The sequence below is a fragment of the Gobio gobio genome (assembly GCF_949357685.1).
Source record: "Gobio gobio genome assembly, chromosome: 4".
NCBI classification, from domain to species: Eukaryota; Metazoa; Chordata; class Actinopteri; order Cypriniformes; family Gobionidae; genus Gobio; species Gobio gobio.
In genome coordinates, this window is record NC_137100.1 from 22,905,348 (window position 1) to 22,933,302 (window position 27,955).

The 27,955-nt window shown below is 35.8% G+C and overlaps 1 protein-coding gene and 1 pseudogene across 2 annotated transcripts in view; both read left to right on the forward strand.

Moving 5' to 3' along the window:
- Window positions 1-8,090: 8,090 nt before the first annotated feature.
- The window catches only part of ptgs1 (prostaglandin-endoperoxide synthase 1), a 42,356-nt gene continuing 22,491 nt past the window's right edge, over window positions 8,091-27,955 (forward strand). The window contains exons 1-4 of the mRNA XM_079814991.1: window positions 8,091-8,222; window positions 8,317-8,406; window positions 10,632-10,748; window positions 11,503-11,643. Of these exons, the coding sequence (XP_079671117.1) occupies window positions 8,216-8,222; window positions 8,317-8,406; window positions 10,632-10,748; window positions 11,503-11,643 (355 nt within the window). The 5' untranslated portion in view covers window positions 8,091-8,215. The remainder of the gene's footprint in view (window positions 8,223-8,316; window positions 8,407-10,631; window positions 10,749-11,502; window positions 11,644-27,955) is intronic.
- LOC307124751 (putative nuclease HARBI1) lies at window positions 21,217-22,236 on the forward strand (annotated as a pseudogene). The gene has a single exon. The product of its transcript is annotated as a putative nuclease HARBI1 (transcript).

Genomic DNA, 27,955 nt, shown 5'->3' on the forward strand with positions numbered 1-27,955 from the left:
TAACTAGGAAAAACAAAATAGAAGGTAGAGAAGGACAATGTGTGGTTACTGTATTTAAAAATATGGTAAAAGCAAGGGTTTTGTTTGATTTCAAGTTCTATAAACTGATGAATGACTTAGAAAGTTTTTTGCCCAAATGGTGTTTTAACGGAGTTATTTGTACAGTCGATGATGAAATGTTGGTCTTTACTATCATGTTACAATAAGTCTTGCTTTTTTGTGCCTGTGTTTTTTTAATTTATTTTCTGGATAATGTGATGTTTTGCTGATGTTGTAGTGTTATAAATAAAGTGTGTTGAAAACTCAAAAAACTCTCTCTCTCTCTCTCTCTCTCTCTCTCTCTCTCTCTCTCTCTCTCTCTCTCTCTCTGAAGCGACCACCCGCTGAAGCGTGCCGTCACACCCGCACTGGAAGCAGCAGTAGACTTTCTCACAAGACTCGTTCTTGAAAACACTCTCAGTAGAAACAGGAAGAAACATTCACTGTTCGGCTCCGAAGTAGAAAGCAATTATTCGGCATTCCACTTCCTTATTTATACCCGCGCCGCGGGGCAGAGCGTGGAATGTGTGAATCGCATACCAATCTTCATTGGCTCGTTTTTAACACTCAAAGTAGATTGGTCTCTGAAATCAGATCCCCAATTCGTCGGTCAGTTCCGACGTGTGTCGAATGTGACCGACTGAAAGGGAAATACAAATTACCATACAAATACCATACATGCCATATCTGGGGAAAATGTGGGATTAAAATGATCAAAAGTGACAGCTAAAACATTTATAATGATACCAAATATTTATAATAAATGTTGTTTTTTTCTGAAAATATGTCAAGGTTTCCACAAAAATATTAATCAACACAGTTTTTATCATTGATAATAATAATAAATGTTTCTTGAGCAGAAAATCAGCACATTAGAATGACTTCTTGAAGAATTATTTGACACTGACTTCAACGGCCATCACAGGAATAAATGGCAAAATTTCTCAATATTGCTGTTCTTATAGTATTTTTTATCAAACCAATGCAGTCTTGGTGAGAGTCTTCTTTCAAAGACAATAGAACATCTTACCGGCCTCAAACTTTAGGATGGTATTGTATACTACAAAAAAATAAAAAATAGTATGCTTTAAAAATGTATCAGTATAGTAAATTGTATAGCATACAGTGATGCACTGCGGGAAAGAAATTATACCTATGAGGAAGGACAAGCCGTTTTAGATCTGTGTTTGACCATTGTGAATTATTGTAAAGCTAAAGTATGTCCAAATCAATACCAGACTTTCAGATTCTTTCAAGAAATGGTGACATTAATGGACAGTGCAGTAAATCAATGCATCATGTAGTATTCAGTGCCTGTATATCCCTGCCTGGTCACCGTTGAATTGTTCACTGCTCAATAGTTTAAATGGTCATTATTTGATTGGGCATTTTATAAATTGTGATTGCCCTTAAACACACACAGACAAAATTGAAGACTTTCAACGTCCACTGGAATTATTACATACCAATGAACATGAATAAAAGTGAATAAAAGACCTTGATGGCTGTATTATATTGGGTCATTAGATGAACTGACAGATATTTGACAATTATTGCTTGAGTGCAAGAAAACAAATGTATGTGGATTTTACTATCAGATTTTAAGTCAGAAAATTGTCCCAATTTTTAGCAATCAGACAGACAAAGACTAGATAGAAAGATGTCAAGATTGGCATTCTTTTTTTTTCTTCTGGCAAGTGAATACATAAGATGAAAAGAAAACACTTCAACTACACGCCAATTGGAAAAGCCTATGCCAATCAACAAAGTTTCACGGTTCATTTTATCCATCTCGCATGTTTTGAGCAACTTTTGGCATCAAATTGGCACGGGAGATATAACTATTAAAGACGTTAAAAATGTGTTCAGTATTATTAAAGAGACACCTATGTAACCTTACTGTAATCCTTTTAACTCAATATTGTCTTATAAAGATTATACAGTTGTAAATATATCCCTGCTACAGCTAATAATTAGAAATACAGTAAATACAGAACCATCTAAACAGAATGGTGTTTCTTGATGGATTATTAATAAAAGTTATCTTTTTAAAAGTGGTATTACACTATCGTTTGAGGCCAGCAACATTTTTTTAATGTTCTCTATGTTCACCAAGGCTGCATTTATCTGACCAAAATACAAACAGTAATACTGTAAAAAACAAACATACATATTTTACAATTTAAAATAACTGATTATTATTAATATATATAAAAAAAAAAATAATTGAGGGCAATTAAATTGAGTTTGTCCAATGAGTTATTTTTTTGAGTGTATATATATATATATATATATATATATATATATATATATATATATATATATATATATATATATATATATATATATATATATATATATATATATATACACTCAAAAAAATAACTCATTGGACAAACTCAATTTAATTGCCCTCAATTAAATTGAGTTTGTCCAATGAGTTATTTTTTTGAGTGTATATATATATATATATATATTTTACAATCTTCAGTGTCACATGATCCTTCAGAAATCATTCTAACATGCTGATTTGGTGCTCAAGAAACATTTATTATTTTGAATGCTGAAAACAGTTGCGCTGCTTAATATTTTTATGGAAACTAATACATATTTTCAGGATTGAAGCATAAAAAATACATTTAAATGCATAGAAATATTTTGTAGCATTACTAATGTATGTGCTGTCATTTTTGATCAATTCAATGCTACAAAAAAGAACTCACTCTTACAGAACTCAAACTTTTGAACAGTATACAATCAGCACTTAAATCAAACACTCTCCACATAAATTATCATACATCAAAAGATCTCAAGGAGCACATTATATGATGAAATGGTGTACAGTCTCAGTGAGTCTCAGGTCTGAAGTACTGGTTATCTGTCAGAAAGGGCCCCGCAGAGGTCTGGTATCTGTCCGTGGAGGAACGCTGTCATGAAGTGGGTTCCTCTTCTGTCTGGCTCTACAGTTTTGGAACCAAACCTAAAGGAATTCAGTACCAGTGGTTGCAATTAAATTCTACATTTTTTAAAATTAACATATTATTAAATTGAGTGACTCACTAGAAACTTGAGCCTATATGTTCTGTACCTGTATGACTCTTCTGCTCAGCCCAGTCATGTCTTCCAGCCTCTGCAGAGTCTGTGCATCAGGGTTCTTGTCTTGGATAAAGTGGGTTTGCATAATCTGTATAAATCAAATAGGTAACCCCAATCTGATATGCAAAGATATAATTTTTTTTTTATACTACTTTACTAAATGTTTATTTGTAGTTTAGGACCATACAGAAGCACATGAATACAGTAGCTCTGTTACAGTCCCTTTCCCTCTTTTACCACAGGTGGAGAAAAAGCATCTACCTGTAGCTGTTCTGAGGTGAATGATGTACGAGGTCTTTTAGGCGATGGGAGATACTGTATGGGTAAGGCTCCGTACAAGTTATTTCCTGTTATGATACAAATGACCTCATTTTAAATGTCCCTTATGTATTCTTGAGAGGTTGTTGTTGTTATTATTAGATATTGTTTTCCATTTGTATTATGTACGAAATGAAAATTTGTTTAAAAAAAATTACCATTGTCTGACATGTGCTGTAGGTTTAGTAGCATTACGTTGTGATGATTGTGACAGAGAACCTGGTTCTCCATCAAGCCGAACTCCTCCCCCGTAGAAAGTTGCCTTTTACAGAAGAAGCAAGCGAAGCAGGTGAGATGATATATGCCATTTCCTGCCCTCCGAACCCAGTCATTTGCACTGACTTGATGGCCACATCCAACACATTTTATGCCAAAAGTACTGAAAAGAAAATGTATTATTTTCTTGCTGGTACATCATTCTAATCACGACATTTGTCACAATAATTTATTTTCCAGAGCTTCAGTTTTCTTAATTTTCTTCTTTTTCAGTAATTTATTTTAGGTTGCAGTTTATAAATTTGGCTCCACTTTTTATTAAAATTTAAAAATAAGGCAGTTAAACTAAAGTTTATTCTTTAAACACTATACTGTTATGCAGAGGACATTAGTGCAAGTCCTGATGTTAAATCCTTATTAAGTTAACATATATTATATTGTGCCTTTTTCATAATTAAAATTAAACCTTTTACCTTTTTTTTTTTTTAATGATCAAATACAATTTACAGTAGCCTATGCAGGGTCACAATGATAAGTTTAGGGTCCAATTCTCGCTATTAACTAACTAGTAACTAAGACTTTTGCCTCAATAAACTCCTAATTACTGCTTAGTTAGTAAGTTGTTAAGTTTAGGTATTGAGTAGGATTAGGGATATGGTCATGCAGAATATGTGCTTTATAAGTATTAATAAAGAGACAATATTATAGTAATATGCTAAAAAGCAACTAGTCTAGTAGTGAGAATTGGACCCATAAACAGTATTGTTGTCAACACACTAAATGTAAATTATGAAAATCCGCAGAACTGGAGGGAAAAAACCCGATTAAACACTTTACCTGTTATAATGCGTTCTACAGAAAATCTCTTTATTTCTAATAAAGCAGCTGTTGTGGTGACCCAAGGACTCTGCGCACACCGAGCACTGCAAACATTTCAGATGCCACGTTAATCCATTCACCTGCGAGAGGAAATTAGCCTACGTTAAATATCTTATTAAACGCTCAAACATATTTGTATTTGTCGCATTCGTTCGTTATTATAGTAGTATTACATGTATATTATTTGTTAACAAATGTATTATCACTCATCTTTCGCCGTCGTTGATGAGGTCGTTACCTTCAGCACTTGTCGGTCCACTATTTCAGTCCCGCAGCGCCCGCATATGAATGAAGACGACATCGATGAACACCTTGATGTCAAAACAGACCCTTTATCCCTCAAAACTCCGACAATGATGGTTCTACTTTGGAAACATATATTTAGAATAGCTACGTTAAAATATATTTCGTAACAAATTATATTTTATCTGGTTTGGCAGTCAAAGGGCTTCTAAGGGAAAACTAAAATTAAGCTACTTGCCATCTCTGTGCGCGAGGATAGCCTACTTGAAGCGATGAGGAGACTGAGATGTAAAACCCGTGTCACCAAATGCCACTGGTTCACACAAAGCTAATGCTACACTTAGGTCCAATTATAACAGAATTATCGATTACACTCTTAACATCTAAGAAGTCCTTCAGAATTATTATCGTGTGCCATATAATAAAAAGTCCATAATTAGGATGACTTGAAATGTTCAGGATTGGAGACAGCCAGAGTGGAAATTTCAGCTGTCAGTCAAAATCAATAAGGCCATCATCAAAGAACATAGGCAGGAAATTCAATGCAAGCATTTTGTGGCATTGCCAGCTAGTTTAACTTTAATGAGTTCAATTCACAAAAAAAAAAAAAAAAAAATCTTAACATTAAAGCTTTACAATAAGCTTTCATTAGTTAAGTACTTTAGTTATGAACTAAGGATTAACAATAGGCCTATTTCTACAGCATTTATTAATTTTAGTTAATGTTAATTTCAACATTTAGGCTACTAATGCATTATTATTAAAATCAAATGTTGTATTTGTTAACATTAGTTAATGCTGAACTAACATCCATCTATCTATCTATCTATCTATCTATCTATCTATCTATCTATCTATCTATCTATCTATCTATCTATCTATCTATCTATCTATCTATCTATCTATCTATCTATCTATCTATCTATCTATCTATCTATCTATCTATCTATCTATCTATCTATCTATCTATCTATCTATCTATCTATCTATCTATCTATCTATCTATCTATCTATCTATCTATCTATCTATCTATCTATCTATCATCTATCTATCTATCTATCTATCTGTCTGTCTATCAATCTGTTTTAAGACCATAAAAAGTTCTTAAGCTCTTAAGTTCTTAAGTTTCTTAATATTAAGAAAGTTCGTAATCAAATGTCTTACCACAAAATCTGTAATATTGGAAATATATTGGAAAGATGAGCTATACTTTGTGCATGGCTAAAGGAACTAAAGGTGCTTCGATGACAAATCATCAATTACACACAGTGCTTCCAGTATACTGAATGCCAGAGAGGTGTTTACATGCAGTTTCCTGTTGATCAGATCAGAGTCAGTTATTCCACAAACACTTGGGTCTGAATATGTGTAGCAACTCTGTAATGATTAAGCACATGTCTTGAATTCAACAGTAATATCCTGTTAGGCCTTGGGGTGTTGTGGTTCAGGGTAAACTTATTCAGCTGGCATTATTTCAGAAGAACTGCTTTATATCTATATATCCAGGAATTAAATTATGAGGTTAAGTCTCCATGATGAGGCAACAAAATGTTAGATGTAAAAGTGCATGGAGATTTGATTAATGCTGGAAAAGCACATTGAACCATCTGAAAGTGCTGAAAATCGCACATCCCTTCAGCTGATGGTTGTAAAGATGTTCTTTGTGATGTTCTGTGATTCTGTGGTGGGGAGGAGCGGGGCGTGTTTACAATAGGGTGATTTATGAGACACTTACCCTGGAGGGGTTGTAGAGTGTGATAGTTGGGCGGTGGAGCAGACAGAGATTGTAAAAAGCCTGATCGTAAAAGTTGGGGTGGCTTTTTTACTTGAGAGTCCCTTTTAACTGTTGTCAAACAGCTATAAGCTATTTGGGGAAATTTATTTCACTAGTTTACAATGTGTTGTTCAGTTCCAAAACTTCAATTAAAGATACACCTCCAAGTTTGTTTTTATGCTTAATTCTGATAGAACTAGTTTTACTGTCGTTGCCTAAATCCTAATTGAATATTACATGCATGCCATGTTCTTTTTACTTTTAGAAAAGAGGACAGTCCCTGAAGTTCAGCCTCGGCCTATACAGCCAGAATGGTGAGCAATGATTTTGAACCATGTTAAAATCACCTGCTGGAACCGGATGCATAAAGTTTAAAGTTGTTTGCTATTTCCAGTTAAATGTACTGCATATGATTTGGTGTAATTTGCTAGATTTCTGTATTGATGTTTGTAATTTGTATTGATGTCAATACATTAAAATAAGTGTACTTTTTTAAAACATAAAATCATAATTATTTAAAATAAGTAAAAAAGTGATTTTAAGTGTGTTTATAAATATTGTCATGAAATTGTACTTTCTTTAAGTAAAAATGTATTAGACATTAAAAAGTGCATTTTAAAACATGCACTTAAGTGTGTTTATAAATATTGTCATGATACTGTACTTTATTTAAGTAAAGATTAATTAGACATTATTAAAAAGTGCACTTTAAAACTTGCACTTAAGTGTATTTAGAAATATTGTCACTGAAGTGTATTCTCTTTAAGTACACTTGCCTTTAATTTGAATTGTCATATTATCTGAAAGTGCTCTTTTTAAAAAAGTATACTTTTAAGATTTGAAGTACACATAAAGTACACTTTTCAATACAATTAAGCACACTTCTTTTTCACAAGGGTATTTTTATCTTGTTTATCCTGTAGCCACAATATTTAGAATTTATACAATTTTATCCCATAGTAAAGTGTTTGCTTTTGGTCTAAAGTAATTGCAAAGCTCGGCTGTTTGGACCATGAACAGATTTTCTCTGAACTAAGTTGCTTATTGGAATGTATGATACTTTGTTGTAGACTTTGCAGCCTAATAACATTGAAAAACTTTGTAATGCACAACAAGTGCATCTTCACTTTTATTGTTATGGTTAAACTTAAACATTGTCCTGTTGCTGATATCTCCACGAATCCCTGTTCCGCTGATAAAATCATTGTTTATAAGTAGCCTAGATCATTCAGTGAGTCCATATTAGGTTTCGACTGCACCTAAGCGTGTTGCTCAACAGATTCAGACACACGGTGGCGCCCCAGTAAATTCATTCTTTTTCTTCTCAATTTCTTCTTAAAACTTAGTTCTCAGCTGTTAAAAGGCGAGATCCTTTTCTATTTTGCGTTTGTTTTAATCGCGAGTTTGGTCTGAGGCGACAGGGTGGAGTTTCCTGAAATGTTTGCATTTTCGCTTTAAAAGTTCCATTTGAACGATTTTCTTATCAGTCTGCTAAGCCTCCGCGAGTCTCAGTGCGCGAGCTGTCTTTGCTTGTGAAGGCTTGCATGGGAAGATAAACCACATGGAATTATTTATTTGGAGTTTTTTTCCTTTTTAACCCCACTTTTTGAGTTCTTGTGCTTTCGCGTTGTAATCGTATTTTTACTACAATGAAAGGTGAGCAACTAACATTTTCAAATCTATTAACGTTAGTCTTTTATAACGCATATCAACTTTTGTGGCAAGCCCTATCAGATATCTTTCTTTGCAGCATTTAACTTTTTCCTGAAGTGGACGTTGATCCTGCTGCTGAGTCTCTACATGTGTGATGGTGAAGAAAGCCCAACTTCATCAAACACTCGTAAATATCTCCATTATTTGTGTTATTGGTGTTCTCTCTCTCTCTCTCTCTCTCTCTCTCTCTCTCTCTCTCTCTCTCTCTCTCTCTCTCTCTCTCTCTCTCTCTCTCTCTCTCTCTCTCTCTCTCTCTCGTAGATATCATTATACAAGTAGATTGGTCAGGTAAACTGAACTTTAGTGGGGTTTTTTCTCATGTTATCTGAATGTCCATTCAGTTCAACAGATCTAGAAGTGACAACATTTTCTCATTTTAATTTCTCAATGTTTTATCTTAAACTCATTTGTTTCAGCATATGCCTATAGCATAACAATCACCTTTAACATACTTTGAATTTTGAACCTGAAATTAACTTTCATCAAAGTGTCATTGTTTAATCAAATACGTCTAAAGACTCAAAAAGGCATTTTCTCAACAACAACAAAAAATGTATTATGAATATAAGAAGCAAACCCTTTGTGTACTATCCGAGTATTTATAAGAATGTTAAATCACAACAGTTTCAAATAGTTTATCACAGATATTTCCAGCATGACTCCAGCATGACTTTTCATTTTGTCCTCATGGAGGTATGTGTAAGCAGCAACGGACAAGTCTGATCTTGGTTGGGTAGTAGTTGTGTATGGTATCTTTGGGTCAGCCTCTCTGTTTACATAGTTAAGTTTATTGAAACACTGAAGTGTATGGGGTTTTGTGCTTAAATTTTTGTAAATATATTAGTAGTTATCCTAAATGTTGCCAGATAGTTGTTTCTCAGCTCACTGTTGCATGAGCTATAGGAAGTTTGTTCTATAATGCAATGGTGGAAAGTACTGGAGTGAGTGGAAGATTCTGGTTATCTGCCACGGAATTCGTGCACAGTAACCACATTTCATTCACAATTTCTTCTATTTTTAGGCTGTGTCTGTCATACTGTTGTCAAGAGACGTAGAGGGTCATTCCACTTGCAACCATGAGCTTAGATATGATGTGTCTTGTATTTATGAATAAGACTTATCAGGGAAAACCATGTTGTCTCATTCTGATTGATAATAAATGAATAGTATTGTGAGAAAGCATATTTTAACAACTCACTGTACAATACTGATATTTCAAATGTTACATTTGACACAGTGAAACAAATTAGTGCAGATGTTCGTGCCATTTCAGTCATGGTTACTAAATCATCTATTATCATTATACCAACACGAAGCCATCATATCTTCCAGTTAGTATGTAAAAAAAAAAATCCTGGCAATCCTCAGGGATGCATATAAAACACATGATGCATTTGCCCTGATGAGGCATGTTATAATGGTTGCGTAAATGTGCAGATATAATCTCAGATCTAAACTATGCCTGAAATTCTGTAGTAAATAATACTGGGGAGCGCCAGGGAGGATCATGTTAATGGAACCATTAGAGTCATGATAACACCAATAAGGGCTGTGCGATATTGAAGAAAAATGTGATATGCGATATCCTTGTTAAATAATGCGATATTCGATATGCGATACGATATTGCTTTAAGTGTGTAAAATCTATTTAAATTATATTTTTAAAAAATTCTTTAAAAACTGAGAATGATACCGATGATACAAAGGTTCATACAAAGGTTATTCAGCCAAGAGCACCGAGTGATTTTCTCTTGTTCTTTTGTTGTTTGACAGACAGCGGCAGGTTTACTGTATTAGCAGGTGGACTGTATTAGCAGGCTGTCACTTTAAGACCTAATGCACGGATCCTATTGACGTGCATTCGGTTTCTTTCCCCACCTGGTATTGTTCACTTAAAGCATAACTGACTGTGTTTACATGAATACTCATCAAGACAGCCATTTTGCCATAACTGTGTGTGTATTTGACAGTTCGAGTGTGTAACAAGACACACAAAAAAGAACGGCTTGTGCGCACGTTTCGGTGTGTGTGTCAGACAGCACGAGACTGCAAGTAGGGCCTAGTTGTTTTTCGCAAGTTATTGCATTTAATAACTCTTTTTAACGTCAAGCAAGTCACATAAGTAACAGTTGTGTGCCCAGTCTATTTTCTGCTATATGCGTCGACCTAAAACGTACACTTTTCACAAGTTTGAAGTAGCCTATTAAAATCATTCAGATATTGCGTGCCCTTGCGATATGCATATTGCAATATGTACATTTGTGAAATTTCGATAATTTCGATATATTGTGCAGCCCTAACACCAATGAAACATTTTATAACTTTGACTGTATTATGGCTTGTTTTCTCCAGTGAATCCTTGTTGCTATTACCCTTGTCAAAACCAAGGGATTTGTGTTCGGTATGGCCTGGACAGATATGAATGTGACTGCACCAGAACAGGATACTATGGAGAAAATTGCACTATACGTATGTATCTTGCTTTCATCTTATTCCGACTGTATGTACTGTACTCTTTGACTGTATGATTTCAAAACAAAATGATGGACTGAGCTACAGATAATAATGTTTTTCACTTGCTTGAAAATTAAGTCTAACATTTCTTCCATTTTGATATTAAACTAAGCTGTTAAGTGTACATAATAGTGGTACATAAATCTGCTGTACATAAATTAAACAGAACAATAAACTATCACACTTGTTTTGGAAGCAGATACCTCTTTTGGCACAGTCCAACATCTATGCCAGTAAACCCCCCCCCCCCCCCCCCCCCCCATCTATGTCAGCCAGCCAGCCCTGCTGTCTGTCTCCTTTTCTGTTTATCTTTATATGTTTCTACTTACTGTCTCTCTCAACTTTTGGGCACAAGTGATCTGACTCAATAAAAGGTTTTGCACAAAGTTTCAGCGAAGTTGCCATATGCTGTTTGTGTTGGAAGGATGACTGTGTTAAATAAAAGATGGGAAAAAAAACTGAAAGAGTTATGAAAGAGCTTTGTTTTCTGGAAGAGTTAGATTGCTCAATCCAGTTTGAGTACAAATAGTACATTACATTCCTAATATATTGGACATGTGTCCTGGAATTCCTTTGAAAACTTGTACTCAAATTGGATAGGAAACAATAATTTTATCAGTGCAGAGTGTATTCATAATCCCAAACAGTTGCTCCTTCTCATTCTTTATTACATTCACACCCTCCACCTCTTTTCTTCCTCTCTCTTCAGCTGAGTTCTGGTCTCGAGTCTATAGGCTCCTGAAGCCCAGTCCTAGTGTTGTCCACTATATCCTAACCCACTTTGAATGGCTATGGGACATCATCAACAGAACGTTCCTCAGGGATTGGCTGATGCGCAAAGTGCTTACAGGTTGGTTTTGTTACACATACTCATCATGTGTTGGTGTGTTTGCATGTTCATAATGTTGCTTGTGTGTATTTATGTGGGATCATTACAGGCATAAATAGTATGATACAGTATTAGAGTGTTAGTATATGGCAGTGTTACAAAGTGTCAAAGTCTTATACAGCTCTGGAAAAAATTAAAAGACCACTTAACATTGATTTCTCAATGTTAAGTGTTCTCTTAATTATTTCCAGAGCTGTAGGTTCAGTTTGTCTCTTGCGTGATACACTAATCAGTATAATATGCCTTATGTCACTGTTCCTTCAGACTTGGACATTTGGTAAAGCATTTGTTAATAGGGACAGGTCTGGGAGTTCGACTAGTCAGCTACCAACCAGGAAGCTGGTTAATGTCATTGACTAGTATTCTTATTTTTTATGGAATATTTCAGTATTTTTTCAAAATTATTTTTCAATCATTTAAAAAAACCATATTCCCTCATAATCTTTAAACAGAATAACTTCCCCTAACTCTTGCAATGACATCTCTTCTCTTCTCTGATAACATTTTTACCAGTGCAAGGCCGGAACAGCCTGTAACTCATGAGAACAAGCAAAACAACAATCCAATGGTCCAGTCAAGTCCCACCCTACATTTTTTTGTTCAAAAAGCCATTTCACTCAGATATACGTCAACAACAAAGAAAAGTCTATTGCAACTTCCTTTTAATGTGACTTTAAAGTATCGCTACTTAAAGTACACAAAGAACAGCGATGCTAACGCAACTTAAATAACTACTGAATGCACTTCAATAGTTATTTAAGTTGTGTTAGCATCGCTGTTCTTTGTGTACTTTAAGTACCGATACCACAAGGGTGTTAGACACTGCACTGCCGTTTATCCACATGGTTTAGAATGAATGTCTCCTTTTTTTTGTGTGTGTGTAAATTACACAATATTAGGTTTTAGGGCATTTTCAGACCAGTAGATTTGCTTTGTTCTGAAACAGAGAAATAATTTGTTGCAATATTGCCTTTTCTTCTTGATTCGGTTCACTTTCACAAGGCAACATTTCAAAGCGTACCAAAATGTGTTTATGCAAGTCACATGTGAGTAAAGCAGTCCTCTTATTGATCAGAGCTTCCTCTACTTCATCTATCAAGATGGATTGATAAATTCACTTCGCAAGCTTATTGTGGCTTTATCTGTAGCTGTTGTGATACACGCAAACACTTACAAATGTAGCCATCGTTCAGGTGATCTCGGAGTGATTGTTTTATTGCGGATCCGAGCGTGATTGCCATAGCCTAGAAATCTAGATGCACCCTAGCGGCAGAAAATGTATTTTGCCGCGAGTGTAGTCTAGCAACTCTCGGTAGAGCTGAGACCTGGAAAACCAAACTCTGGTCAGGCCAATCACAGCGTGTGTAGAGTCGGTGGGCGGGCTTAACATAATGACGGCACGTCACGGCAGAGTTGCGGAGGTTCTGCGTGCTACTCGTAAACAAAGCTGGCAAACAGCGGTCTTTTGAATCGGTTTTGGCCGCGACTCTGGAAGACTTGGAGTTAAGCTTTTCTTTGAGAAAAGAACAAAGAACGGCACTGAAGTCATTCTTAAAGGGTTAGTTCACCCAAAAATGAAAATTCTGTCATTAATTACTTACCCTCATGTCGTTCGACACCAGTAAGACCTCCGTTCGTCTTCGTAACACAAATGAAGATATGTTAGTTGAAATCTGATGGCTCTGAAAGGCCTCCATTGGCACAATGCACGGTTCACTCTCAAGACCCTTAAAAGGTACTAAAGACGTCGTTACAAAGTCCATCTCACTACAGTGGTTCTAAAATAACTTTATGAATCAACGAGAATAGTTTTTGTGCGCAAAAAACCCCTAAATAACGACTTATATAGTGATGACGATTTCAAAACACGGCCTCATGAAGCTTCGAAGCGTTATGAATCAGTCAGTCGAATCATGAATCATTCAAAACATAGCATGGCGGATGACAGAGAAGCCAACGTGCGAGAAATTATCAAGCCACCAGGAGAAAGAGCTAAGTTAGTAACGTTTTACCTGTACTTTCAACCCTTGCTAAATGTTACCTGTGAATTCCTGACACCAGTGTGCCTGCTGAGCGAGTTTTTGTACTGCTGGCGACATAGTGAACGCACAGAGAAGTGTTCTGCGGTCAGATCATGTTGATATTTTTGAAAAAGAAATCTGTAGAGTCATTGAAGAGTAGTTGGTTACATTTTATCTTTGTTAAATATTGTTTGTTTATTAAACTGAGAATAGTAGCAGGTTCAGCCAGTTTATTCAACCTGAAGAAATGTTGGTTGCACTTTATTTTTGATATTAATATTGTATTTGTATTATTTTAATGTTGTAAAACAACAGCAAAATTAGCAGGTAAACCTACTATTAATTAAACCTGAAGAGTAGTTAGTTGCACTTTTTGTTTTATACTAATATTGTAATATTTTTATGTTGGAAAACAAAAGCAGAAGTAGCAGGTTAACCTACTGTTGAAATGTTGGTTGCACTTACTGTGCTTTTATTGAAAATGTATTGAAAATTGAAAATGAGAGCAGAAAAGGTTAACTTCCTTTTAATTCAACCTTAACTGTTGGTTGCACTTTATTCAAATAAAATTTGAATGCATTTGCCATTAATTGTTGTTTACTTGTTTGTTTATATCCATAATTAATTGATACCTGATTCCCTTACAAGAAACAACAGGAATCTAGGAAACTTCACCTGCATTGAGCAGTATCCAGATATTTATTTCAGTCACACAATTTTTGGCTAAAAAGTTACTGAATCGATTTCAAGTCACTGAATCGTTTCGGATCGTATCGTTCTAAATGAACCAATATCGTCCTTGAATCGTATCGACAACCTCAAATCGTGATACGAATCGAATTGTTGTTAAAACGAATCGTTACACCCCTACTATCCGTACTAAATAGTATTCGAAAAAAGAATTAGTATGTCCCAAATCTTAGTATGTTGAAAAAAGTATTCCAAAGATTCCCGGATGGTTTACTATTTCCGGTCAGAATCCGAAGTGCAGATCGATGCGCACTCTAACGGCTGATGTTGCCCACAACCCATTGCGAGATGGACGAGGATTCGATTAGAACTACAAACGCGGATAAAAAGTGTTAAAAAACTACAAACATGACGGTTACGCGAGTCTGACGGTTAAGTGGAGAGGATTAGATAACGTGGTTTGAGTGAGCAATTATCAGTATTTAACCTGACGAAAAGATATTTATTCAATATTATCCACATTATATTTCTCCTTCAGCAGCATTGAGAACTTTTGTACGTTTGGCCATTAACTTTGCAAACACATGAGAGGAGTCTCTGCATTAAAAACCCACGAAAGGCAGATCAACGAGCGACTACATTTCTCTCCGATACGGTAGGAAATTAAATTGAAAGTGGGGGATTTGAACTGTGACAGGGCAGTTTAAATGGTGACGGGACGCACGTAACAGAGTCCGTTAAAGATGACAAAGTAATATGTCCCAAAGCTTGCATACTCTTCTGCTACACACTCAAAAGTATGTACTTTTTCTTCACAAAAAGAGTACATACTTTTAGGACGTAGTATAAGTAGGCGAATTGGGACGCAGCCGTGGTTTGAAATCGCTGGTGTTTCTGACTACTTGTAACCAATCACATCAAAGTGTGGGCGGGCTTCAACATATCATTAACTATTCTCTGAAGCAGGGGAGTCTCAAGAGAAGCCAGGTTATCCTGGTATCATTTTCTGTTGATATGAAAAATCGTGTACCTTTAGCAATATAGTGGGTGAATTATGTATATAATGTATATTACAATGTTATGATGAACTATATGCCTTTCTCCACTGACGTTCTAAGTTGTTCAAAGAGTTTCTAATGACAATGATTGATAATGAAGACAGAATGCGAATGCAAATTGGAACATGGTTTGTGTAACATTAACAACACATTATTAGCTGTTTAATTACGTAGTCAAGCAAAAGAATAATCATATTAATTACCGTTATGTGTCCGACCTTGTAAAGAGCGCCACTGTGCAGCTTTTACCTCAGTAAGTTGTCCGACTGTACACTGTAAAAACTAATTAGTTCAGTTTACTTAATTAAATTGTGCAAACTTGTTGCCTTAATTCAATTAAGTAAGCATTACTTAATTGCATTAAGTTGTTCTTACTTAAACCGTTTAAGTTTTGTCAACTTAATTCTATCTGGGATCTGAGGAAGTGTACTCCCAGAGTGCATTGTGGCATGAATAAAGTAATTGCTTCGTTTTACTATTTTTGCCTTTATTTTACTATTTGTCTTTTGTCAGTATAACCCCAATAATGACAGCAAGTAAAATAGTAAAGGTCGTATTAATAATAAAAAATAAAAAAAAAATAAAAAAAATCCTTGTTACCATTGTTGTGTTTTGCATGCTGAATGTTGAAGTGTGTGTGTGACACACTCGAGCATGGTCAAATGATATTGTGACAAACGTAGAGGGATTATATCAACTCAATTAAAAGGTTATGCCATAAATATTAGCAAAACAAATGTTAAAAGGTCATTATTTGACATGAAAAATAGATATGTTCTATATCATTAATGGACATATACATATACATATATATATATATATATATATATATATATACATATATATATATATATACATATACATATATATATATATACATATACATATATATATATATATATATATACATATACATATACATATATATATATATATATATACATATACATATACATATATATATATATACATATACATATATATATATATATATATATATACATATACATATATATACATATACATATACATATATATATATATATATATATATATATATACATACATATATACATATATACATACATACATACATATATATACAAGAATATAAAACAAGAAATTGATTTCAAAACAAGGGAAATTATATATATATATATATATATATATATATATATATATATATATATATATATATATATATATATATATATATATATATATATATATAATTTCCCTTGTTTTGAAATCAATTTCTTGTTTTATATTCTTGTATATATATGTATGTATGTATGTATATATGTATATATGTATGTATATATATATATGTATATGTATATATATATATATATATATATATATATATATATATATATATATATATATATATATATATATATATATATATATATATATATATATATATATATATATATATATATATATATATAATTTCCCTTGTTTTGAAATCAATTTCTTTTTGCATTGCTGCATTAATAGGAAGTTAATTACTAAAATATGAATGAAGTTCCAAGTGTCCAACCAAAGGGAACACTAATCACAATTATGGTGAGAGGAAGTGGAGGAAATGAGTGATAAGTCTAGAAAAAATTGCCCCGCCTCAAAAACACTTTGCCCGTCCGCCCGTCCACCCGCTTGTTTTTTTGCTTTGGCAAAATGGTACTCAAACCAGTCAAGTAATGTTTACTTGAGTTTTCTAAGTAACGAAGGCATAGCATGCAAATAGTTCAGATTACTTACTTGTTTTAAGTAAGGTCAACAAATTATTGGACATTAAGTAAAGTTTACTAAAAAAGTCTTAGTAAGAACAACTGTTGGATTTTACAGTGTATTTCTGAGCTTGTGCGAGTGAGTGGGGGCGTGCAATTTGCATATTCACGAATTCACGTACATACTTAATGAAGCATGGGTGTGACCAACAAAAGTTTATGATTCTTACATGTTTTGTTCATCAAGATAATCTTCACAAATGAACACACAACATTTTAATACATGCTGATGCCTAAATACAATCACCAGAAGTAAAAAGCTAAATATAGGCGTAGTTGGCAAACTACACTAAACTCATGACTTCAATGTCACCCTCATTAAGCTTTTTGACAACTCTTTCAATCTTTATTTTAAATCTACAAGTTGGAAAGTTTGAGTTAGAATAGTTTGCAAAGCTGACTAGTAAGAAGACGAGTTTACCTGTTCGGTGTCATGACATTTAATGTCCATGACAACCTCTGTCGTCCCATTTAGACACCTGGACCCTGGTCTTTTTCAAGATACATTAAAAAGTCACATGGTGATATTACTGATTTATTTTATGTCATACAACAAATTATATATTTGGTTATATATTTAAATTATATATTTTGAGCTTGTTTATTTCAGGTATTTAACCAAAAACCCTTTAAAAAAACATTTGAACTAGTTTTCAGGTTTTAGTCCTGCAACACTCAGTCAAAATACACTGAGAGAGGGTGATTCACACCATATGCAGTTAAAAACCTTTTTATAGAAAACTGTTATGAGTGCAGTCTTCATCTCTTGTGAGTGTACAGCATTCGAATGACTCAGCACACAAACAGTTTATTTCTTAAAGGTATAGTTCACCCAAAAATGAAATTCTGTCATCATCTACTCACCCTTAAGTTGTTCCAAACCTGTATGAGTTTCTTTGTTCTGCTGAAGAAGAAAGACACAAAAGAAGAAATTTTGAAGAATGTTTGTAACCAAACAGTTTATGGGCCCCACTGACTTCCACAGTATTGGAAAAAAATACCATGGAAGCTACAACTGTTTGGTCAAAATATCTTCCTTTGTGTTTAGCATAACAAAGAAATGTATACAGGTTTGGAACAACTTGAGAGTGAGTAAATTATGTCTGAAATGTCAGAAATGTGTATTTTTGGATGAACTATCCCTTTAATGTGTAAACTTTTTAGATTAGGACCAAACTACTGAATGCACCTCTAATAATCTTATAATATACACTGTAGTTTTGAACATCCACACTAACAGCTTATCGTAAATAGCCTAAATGTCTGTGTCACTGCAAACTAATTAAACTAATTAAGGGAACTCAGTCAGATTGCATGCAATGTCATGAATGAAATGAACTTTGGGTAAGAAACACTGTTACCTTCTGGAAGTTTTGTGACATGAGCTAACATAGAGACAGAATTAAATTCTTTCTGTTTATCATGGTATCTGAGCAGCCTAAATTGTATATCTAAATTGTATATCTAAATATCTGTATATAACTTTTACTTTACTCAGCCCTTCACATCTGCTGTACCAGTACAAATACTGCTTAAAGGGATAGTTCACCCAAAACTGAACATTCTGTCATCATTTACTCACTTCATGTTATTCTAAACCTGTAAGACTTTCGCTCATCTTCGGAACGCTAATGAAGATATTTTTTAAAATATTTGAGCGATTTCTGTCCCTGACAGTCGCTACTAGCACTTTGACGCTTCATAAAGAGACCGTAACACTAATCCAAATTTTCTGAAGAGACACGATCACTTTATATGATGAACAGATTAAATTTAGGCTTTTATTCACATATAAACATTGATCAGTTTATACGTGAATAAGAGCATAAAGTATATCTGTTCAGTGTATAAAGCGAGTGTCTCTTCAGAAAATTTTGACTAAACTGCTTGATTCATATGGATTCGTTTTACAATCTCTTTATGAACTTTTTGAAGCATCAAAGTGTCAATGGAGGGACAGAAATCGCTCAGGTTTTAGTAAAATATATAGATTTTTATTCTGAAGATGAACGAAAGTCTTACGGGTTTAGAGCTGCATGAGGGCGAGTAAATGATGACAGAATTGTAATTTTTGGGTGAACTAACCCTTTAAACTGGTCTTCAAGTTTTATTTTAGGGGAAGAGGAGAATAGAAGTTCACTCATAGAGTGTAAACATCAATGTTTATCAGCACACAGACATTAAAGTCTTTGGCGTATCTACAGTACTTCCAGACCACACATGTATAGTTTAGACAGAAATTCGGCTTGAAGTCTTGGTCTGTAGATTAGATGTTGTCTGTTTTCTTTGCTTTGGCAAAACTGTCTATAATCTAAATGGCTTGGATGCAGATGGTGTTGTATCTGAGCAGGACTTGATAATTGTGATTTATGTGTGTGATTGTGCTCTGCCGTTGTTGCCAGATCAAATGGCAGGGTGTGAATGAATTTGGCTTGGTTGTATTTATTTTCTTGTAAAGGGAGTCTCTTTTTACTCGCCATCCTTCCCTTATTTACACAGCCACTGTTCTGTTTTGAGTGGCCCCTATTCTAACGTACAGCCCCTTTTTATCATTTCCTTCCAGTTGGTGCTCTGTAATTTTTTCCTGTACAGACATTCAACTCAGTTAAGCTTAAAGGAACACTCCACTTTGTTTGAAAACAGGCTAATTTTCCAACTCCCCTAGGGCCAGTTGTTCAAAACATTTAATCTGGATCAAAATGTTCCTATTCAGGATCAGGTAATCCGTCTTACTTTTATGCTGGTTTTTCAAAGCAACATTGGACTGGATCACCCTGATCCAGATACACAGTTTTCAAGATTGCCAAATCCGAATTACCAGTGCTCTAAATGGGACAACATATCATAATGTGGGCTACCAGCTATGTAAAGAACCAACCTGGGGTCACTGTAAGTGTTTCTTATTTTGAGACAAAACACAAAAATAACATAAACATCCACTTCCATTCATAATTTCTTTTATGACCCCTCATCTGAGCCACAACAAATAAAAAGCAAATATACATAACTGAGTTTAACAAATACATTCTGGATATTTTGAAAACATAAAATGGCTAAATGTCCAATAGTTAACAAAATAAAGAATGTTCAGGGTTCTTCTTCATCTGAGGATGAGGGACCAGCATTTCCAAGCCCTGCTTTTAGGAGGCGGATCTGAAGTTTCGCTTTGGTTTGCTGCAGTTTGGTCAGCTTGATTTGTTCCTCTGCCAGGAGTATCTGTGCTTCTGCTCTTTCAGTTTCTCGTTTAAGAAGTGATTCATAGGCATCATCATTATTATTCGGCACAGGACGCTTCAAGCCTCTTTTCTGAGCTCCTGTGACTGCTGGCTCTACCAGTGAGGATCCAGGTTGTTCTTCATTAATAGGGCTGAGATCCAGAATTAATGTTTTCTCTGCATTAGGAGGAACTGTCTCACTTTCCTCTACAATCGTAGGCTCACCATCCCCTACAACACCTTGAATCCCGTGCAGAGCTTCAGAGCTCTCATATCCAATATGGGATATGAACCACATGTCCTGAACATCTGTGTATTCACCTTTTTTAAAGGGTTTGTTGCCTGTTTGGGTGTTTTTTGCTTCAGCAAGGTCCTTTGTTGATTCTCCCATCTAAATTTCACTTGCTCCAAGGTCCTCTTCTGGCCAGACCCCATTGCATTCACATTCTCTGTGATTTCAACCCAAATGTCTTTCTTCCTTTTGTTAGTCACCATTCCACCCGCAACAGAGCTTCCTACTATTGAAGCATAATGGCACTTAACACCCTCCAGCAGTGCATGGGTTTCTGCAACAGTGAAATTAGGCCATTCCGAGTCCATGGTTCCACCTCATCTGTTGTAGTGAACATAGTATTTATAGGCCTTGGGCATGATTGATTTAATTGCACACAAGCCACAGCACATCAGCCAATTGGTGTGTGGGTTTTGACAGCCATCTTATCTTCAGCCTTTCTCTGAGGACTTAGAGAGAGGCCCTGACATGGCAGGTATTGTCCATTGCTACCACCGTTTTGGTGGCAGAGGATACCGTCAAAGGGTGTATGTTGAGTGTGAACAACCACTAGAGCAATACACCACTGAAGAACTGTATGCTCGCTTTCGCTTTGGGAATGCTGATATTAAGTACATTGCAGACCTTGTCAGGCCAAAACTTCAACAGAGAACCCAATGGAGTCACAGTCTGTCTGTGGAAGAACAGGTCCTCATTGGTCTGCGCTTCTATGCATCTGGGACTTTCTACCAAGTTGTTTGTGACAATATAGGAGTGGACAAATCGACTGTGAGTGATGTAGTGAAAGCTGTGTCAATTGCATTGGCCAGCCTGGTCAATCAGTTTGTTTCACTTCCAAATGATGTCCAGATTGCCCAGACCAAGCACAAGTTTTTTTTCTTTTGGGGAACATGCCCAATACTATTGGGGTTATTGACTGCACTCATGTGCATATCCAAGCACCTCATGAGAGGGGGGAGTACATCAACCGAAAGGGGAGGCGCGGCATCAACATCCAACTTGTGGGCGCTGCTGACCTCATCATCACAAACTGTGTCATGTAGTGGCCTGGGTCTGTTCATGATGCACGTATCTTGAGAGAGAGTGCTTTATACAGAGAGTTCCAAACCAACCGACCGGATGGCATAATATTAGGAGACAGTGCCTATCCACTCCTACCATGGCTGATGACTCCTTTTCTTGCAGCAACCACACGCTTCAACACTGCATTGCAAAACAAGATGTGCAATTGAGCGTTTAAATGGAGTTCTGAAGAGACGCTTTGCATGCCTTAACTACTTGCAAGTGGAACCAGAGGGAGCATGCAACATAATACTTGCGTGTATCATCCTGCACAACATTGCTACCAGGTGCAATGTCCCTCTCTGTGATGATGTTTATGATGCACCTGAGCCTGTTGAAGAACCAGACCAACTTCTGGTGTTCTGTCAGAATGAGGGACTGACTGGACATATAGTAAGGGATGCAATTGTTAGACATTATTTTTGACAGACTCGTCATCTCTGATGATTGTTTCTTTGAAATTAATATACGGTGATGAATGACAGAAAAATTGAATATATTATTTTTATTTGTTATTGAAATCTGTTTGGGGGATTATTTCATGGGGACAAGATCATTTTTATATTTATTTTATTTTTACTTTTACTTTACTACTGAATAGCTTAATTAATAGCCTTTGTCTACTTTATCACTGTTACAATGGTTACACAAGTCAAGTGCAAAATATAAATAAAAGTATATACACTAAATGATACAAATGTATTATTTGACCAAGTTTTGCTACATTTTCTTCCTGGAATCCACCTTGAAAACCTACCCCCTGTTGGGTTCAGGATAATCCTGTTTTTTTGGATCAAAGTTATCCAAATCATACTGACAAGTTTTGAACAACACAAACTGAAGGTTTGATCCAGATTAAAACTAGGATTGGATTCCGTGATCTAATCTGATTTCAGATTCCTTCTTTCCCTTTTGAACAACCCATTTTCAAGATTTGATCCAATCCGATAACCAAAATCCGATCAGCTTACCTTTGAACAACTTGCCCCTAGAGTTAAACAGTTGAGTTTTACCATTTTCGAATCCATTCAGCAGATCTCCGGGTATGGCGGTAGCACTTTTAGCATAGCTTAGCATAGATCATTGAATCTGTTTAGGAATCAAGACACTTTGCTGCCATACCATGGGTGCAGCAGGCGCAATGATATTACGCAGCACCTGAAAATAGTCCCCAGCATGCTTCTTGTGCAAGCAGGTTGTCACGTTGGTTATGTTGAAGGAAGTTAGCCTATTTTCAGACGCTGCGTTATATCATTGCGCCTGCTGCACCCATGGTACGGCAGCAAAGTTCCTTGATTATTTCGCTGGAATGAGAGTATAGTTCCTAGCCATATCAGCCTAGAAAATCTTAGTACACGATGTAACTACAAAAGATTCAAGTTTTAAATAGGAAAAATATTGAAACTCTTTGGTCATTTTTTTGAGCGAGATGCTAACAGTCTAACCAGATTCGATGATTTTGAATATAAATATGGTGACAAGATACACCAGGGTCAGAGGAGGATATTTTACTTCTGCACTCATTTCAATGAGTCCAGCCACCTGTTGCCATGGCAACGCTTATGTACTCTGCAAGAGGCCCTCAAATTCCTCATGTTCTTCACACTGCTGTTGGCCAAAAAATGTTCTTGTGTGAGCCAAGTTACTTAATATCCTGAGGTATTGTTTCAGGAAAGTGTAACGGAGAGCATGTTAACTCATCATAAGTCTATAGTAGTGTTGCTAAATTGTTTGTTGATGCCTCCTGTTTAAAGTAGTAAAACTTTTACGTGCCTCCATATTACCCCCATTAGCAGTTACGTTTTTATTGAACAACTGCTGTTTTCTTTTCACTTTATCCTTTTTTGGTCTCAATTTATATTAGGTGTCTTTAACTACTGTGGACTGATGTAAAAAATAGTTTGTTATAATGTACTTGTGTTCATGTTGTATTGAATTTTTTTTACTGCAATTGAGGTGGAATACGGGTAAGGTTTGGTGGTATGGTTAAAGGGTTAGTTCACCCAAAAATGAAAATAATGTCATTTATTACTCACCCTCATGCCGTTCCACACCCGTAAGACCTCCGTTCATCTTCAGAAGATATTTTTTTGAAATCCGAAGGCTCAGTGAGGCCTGCATAGGCAGAAATGAAATTTACACTCTCAAGATCCATTAATGTACTAAATATATATATAAATATATATATATATTTTGTGCGCCAAAAAAAACTAAATAACGACTTATATAGTGATTTCAAATATAGTAATTTAGTCTTGATAGTTTGGCCAATCATCATCCTATCGACAGGCTCTACTCTTCAGCACAGTGGTAACCCTAAAAACTAAGCATACTGGGAACTAGAAATCTGCTGTAACTCATTCCGTGAATGTGTGTTTATAACTGTGTCCAATACATTCACATTTATATGGGAACATGTTTGTGCAATATATGTACACAATTAAGGATATAACTTTAAGTTGGCTGGTAAAGTGGATAAACCTGTATGAATATTTATATAATATATATAGCCATACATGGTCAGTGCATATTTAGCAGTATATTAAAGGGTTAGTTCACCCAAAAATGAAAATTATGTCATTAATTACTCACCCTCATGTCATTCGACACCCGTAAGACCTCCGTTCATCTTCGGAACACAAATGAAGATATTTTTGTTAAAAGCTGATGGCTGAGAAAGGCCTCAGATAGGCCTCCATTGGCATTCAGCACATTCACACTCACAAGACCCATAAAAGGCACTAAAAATGTCGTTACAAAGTCCATCTCACTACAGTGGCTCTACAATAATTTTACAAAGCGACGACAATTTTTGTGCAAAAAAAAAAATCCAAATAACGACTTTATTCAACTTGTTCTTGTCTTCCGTTTTGGCCTCTGCCGTGAACTCACGAAGCACCACGACGCATGCGCGAGAATATGACGTCGCGCCGGCGTTCGGGAATCCATGAAATGACACTTTAGCCCCATTTTGAGCACTACGCTGAGACCTAAAGCACGATCAATGTACAACTCCAAAACAGAAAAAGTTGGGACAGTATGGAAAACGCAAATAAAAAAAAAAAAGAAGTGATTTCTAAATTTACTTTGACTTGTATTTCATTGCATACAATATGAACACAAAATATTTCATGTTTTGTCTGGTCAACTTCATGTCATTTGTAAATATGCATCCTTTCCTGTCATTCAGACCTGCAACACATTTCAAAAAAAGTTGGGACAGGAGCAATTTAGGGCTAGTAATGAGGTAAAATGGTTAAATAATGATGTGATTTGAAACAGGTGATGTCAACAGGTGATTGTAATTATGATTTGGTACAAAAGCAGCATCCAAGAAAGGTCTAATCCTTTAGGAGCAAAGATGGGCCGAGGATCGCCAGTTTGCCAACAAATACGTGAGAAAATTATTGAAATGTTTAAAAACAATGTTCCTCAAAGAAAGATAGGAAGAGATTTGGATATTTCACATTCAACAGTGCATAACATAATTAAAAGATTCAAGGAATCTGGAGGAATTTCAGTGCGTAAAGGACAAGGGCGCAAGCCTAAGCTGAACAACCGTGATCTCCGATCCCTCAGGCGGCACTGCATCAAGAATCGTCATTCATCTATAAGCGATATCACCACATGGGCTCAGGACTACTTTGGCAAACCTTTGTCAAGTACCACAATACGTAGTTACATCCACAAATGCCAGTTAAAACTGTACTGTGCCAAAAGGAAGCCCTTTGTTAACAGTGTCCAGAAGCGCCGTCGACTTCTCTGGACTCGGAGGCATCTGGGATGGACCATCACAAGTACTGTGATGTACTGTGGTCAGATGAATCAGTATTTCAGGTATTTTTTGGGAGGAATGGACGCCGTGTGCTCCGGACCGAAGAAGATAAGGATCATCCAGACTGTTACCAGCAACAAGTCCAAAAGCCAGGGTCTGTCATGTTATGGGGTTGTGTCAGTGCCCTTGGCAAAGGTAACTTGCACTTCTGTGAAGGCACCATTAATGCTGAAAGTACATAGAGATTTTGGAGCAAAATATGCTGCCTTCAAGAAGACATCTTTTCCAGGGACGTCCATGCATATTTCAACAAGACAATGCAAAACCACATTCTGCACACATTACAAAGTCCTGGCTGCGGAGGAAGAGGGTACGGGTACTTGACTGGCCTGCCTGCAGTCCCGACCTGTCTCCAATAGAGAATGTGTGGCGCATTTTGAAGCGCAAAATGCGACAACGAAGACCCCGTACTGTTGCCCACCTTAAGACTTGTTTGCAGGAAGAATGGGACAAAATTACACCTGAAACACTTCATCACTTGGTGTCTTCAGTCCCTAAACGTCTTTTAAGTGTTGTGAAAAGGAATGGCAACATTACAAAGTGGTAAATGCTTTACTGTCCCAACTTTTTTTTAAATGTGTTGCAGGTCTGAATGACAGGAAAGGATGCATATTTACAAATGACATGAAGTTGACCAGACAAAACATGAAATATTTTGTGTTCATATTGTCTGCAATGAAATACAAGTCAAAGTAAATTTAGAAATCACTTCTTTTTTTTTTTTTTGCGTTTTCCATACTGTCCCAACTTGTATGGGGTTGTAGAATTCAACAGCTTAGATACGGCCCGTCTTTCTCTGCTTGTAAACCAATCGCTTCTGGGTCTTGTGTCCAAACGCCGGATCTGCGTCATATTCTCGCGCATGCGTCGTGAGTTCACGTCCGAGGCATACACGGAAGACAAGAACAAGTTGGATAAAGGCGTTATTTAGATTTTTTTTGGCGCACAAAAACTATTGTCATTGCATCGTAAAATTATTGTAGAACCACTGTAGTGAGATGGACTTTGTAACGACGTTTTTAGTGCCTTTTATGGGTCTTGAGAGTGTGAATATACTGAATGCCAATGGAGGCCTATCTGAGGCCTTTCTCAGCCATCAGCTTTCTACAAAAATATCTTAATTTGTGTTCCGAAGATGAACGGCGGTCTTACCGGTGTCGAACGACATGAGGGTGAGTAATTAATGACATAATTTTTGGGTGAACTAACCCTTTAAGAAATATAAGCTCTAGTTTCCCATATACGGAAATGTATTATGTAATATATCGCATTATAGTTTGCAGTATATTTCCATATATTTTTGTTCCGTAAGGGCAAAGTGTCACAATCCCAATTCTGTGTCTTTTGTTTTGTATGGACTTTTAAGTTGAGTGCCTTCTCTATTTTCATTGTTTCCATGTTCTCTTCCTGTTTGGTTTCTGTCTCTCCTTGTTGTCATATTAGTTGTTATAGTTACCGTCATTGTACACACCAGCAGTTAATTATCTACTCATTGTTCTGTGTATTTAAGGTCTTGGTTTTGGCTTACGTATTTCCGGTAGAATCTCAGACAGCGACTCCACTTCCATATAGCGTACCAGCTGCAGCGCTCTATATAGATGTAAATTGCAAACAAAAATAATTATGCAAGTATTTTCTAGATAAGTATCGTTATAAATATAAAAAAATATAACATATATATTGCGATTCTATTGCCAGTGTTGGGCAAGTTACTGAAAATGCGTAATTAGTTACAGCTACTAGTTACTTCTTTTAAAAGTAATTGAATTACATTACATATTGCTGTATATCAAAAGTAATTAGTTACTAGGGAAAGTAACTTTTAAGTTACTGTCATGTCTGCTTTTTAAATGTAAATATGAACAGTACTGAACAGTCAAACACAATAAACATAATTTTTCATTCAATATTTCCGGCGAGTGTAAATGCATTTGGTTGTTTAAACCACATTTGTAAATTTTGGATGGAACAGTGGTGTTGTGAGGGTGTCAGAAAGGAGCTGCTTGATGTATTTTAAGCAGCCCGTCCTGAATGGGCACACCCCCATGATCCTGGGCGCAAAAGCCTCAGGACTTTTTATTTGTGGAGAATGGTCCTTAGATTTGGTTTCCTTTTACGAGGGGGAGTGGGACTCACCACAATCTGATTCTTTTCCTCCCTCCTCTTAAGAGCTGGACTGTGTTGGGGCCATAGACCGTAAAAAAATATGGACGACGCAACTTCATTGACTTCAGCTGACCAGAGTTGAAGCTTTCGTAGGCCCGCACACGGCGCTGACATCTTGGGATCAAGTCTGCGCAGTAGCAATCT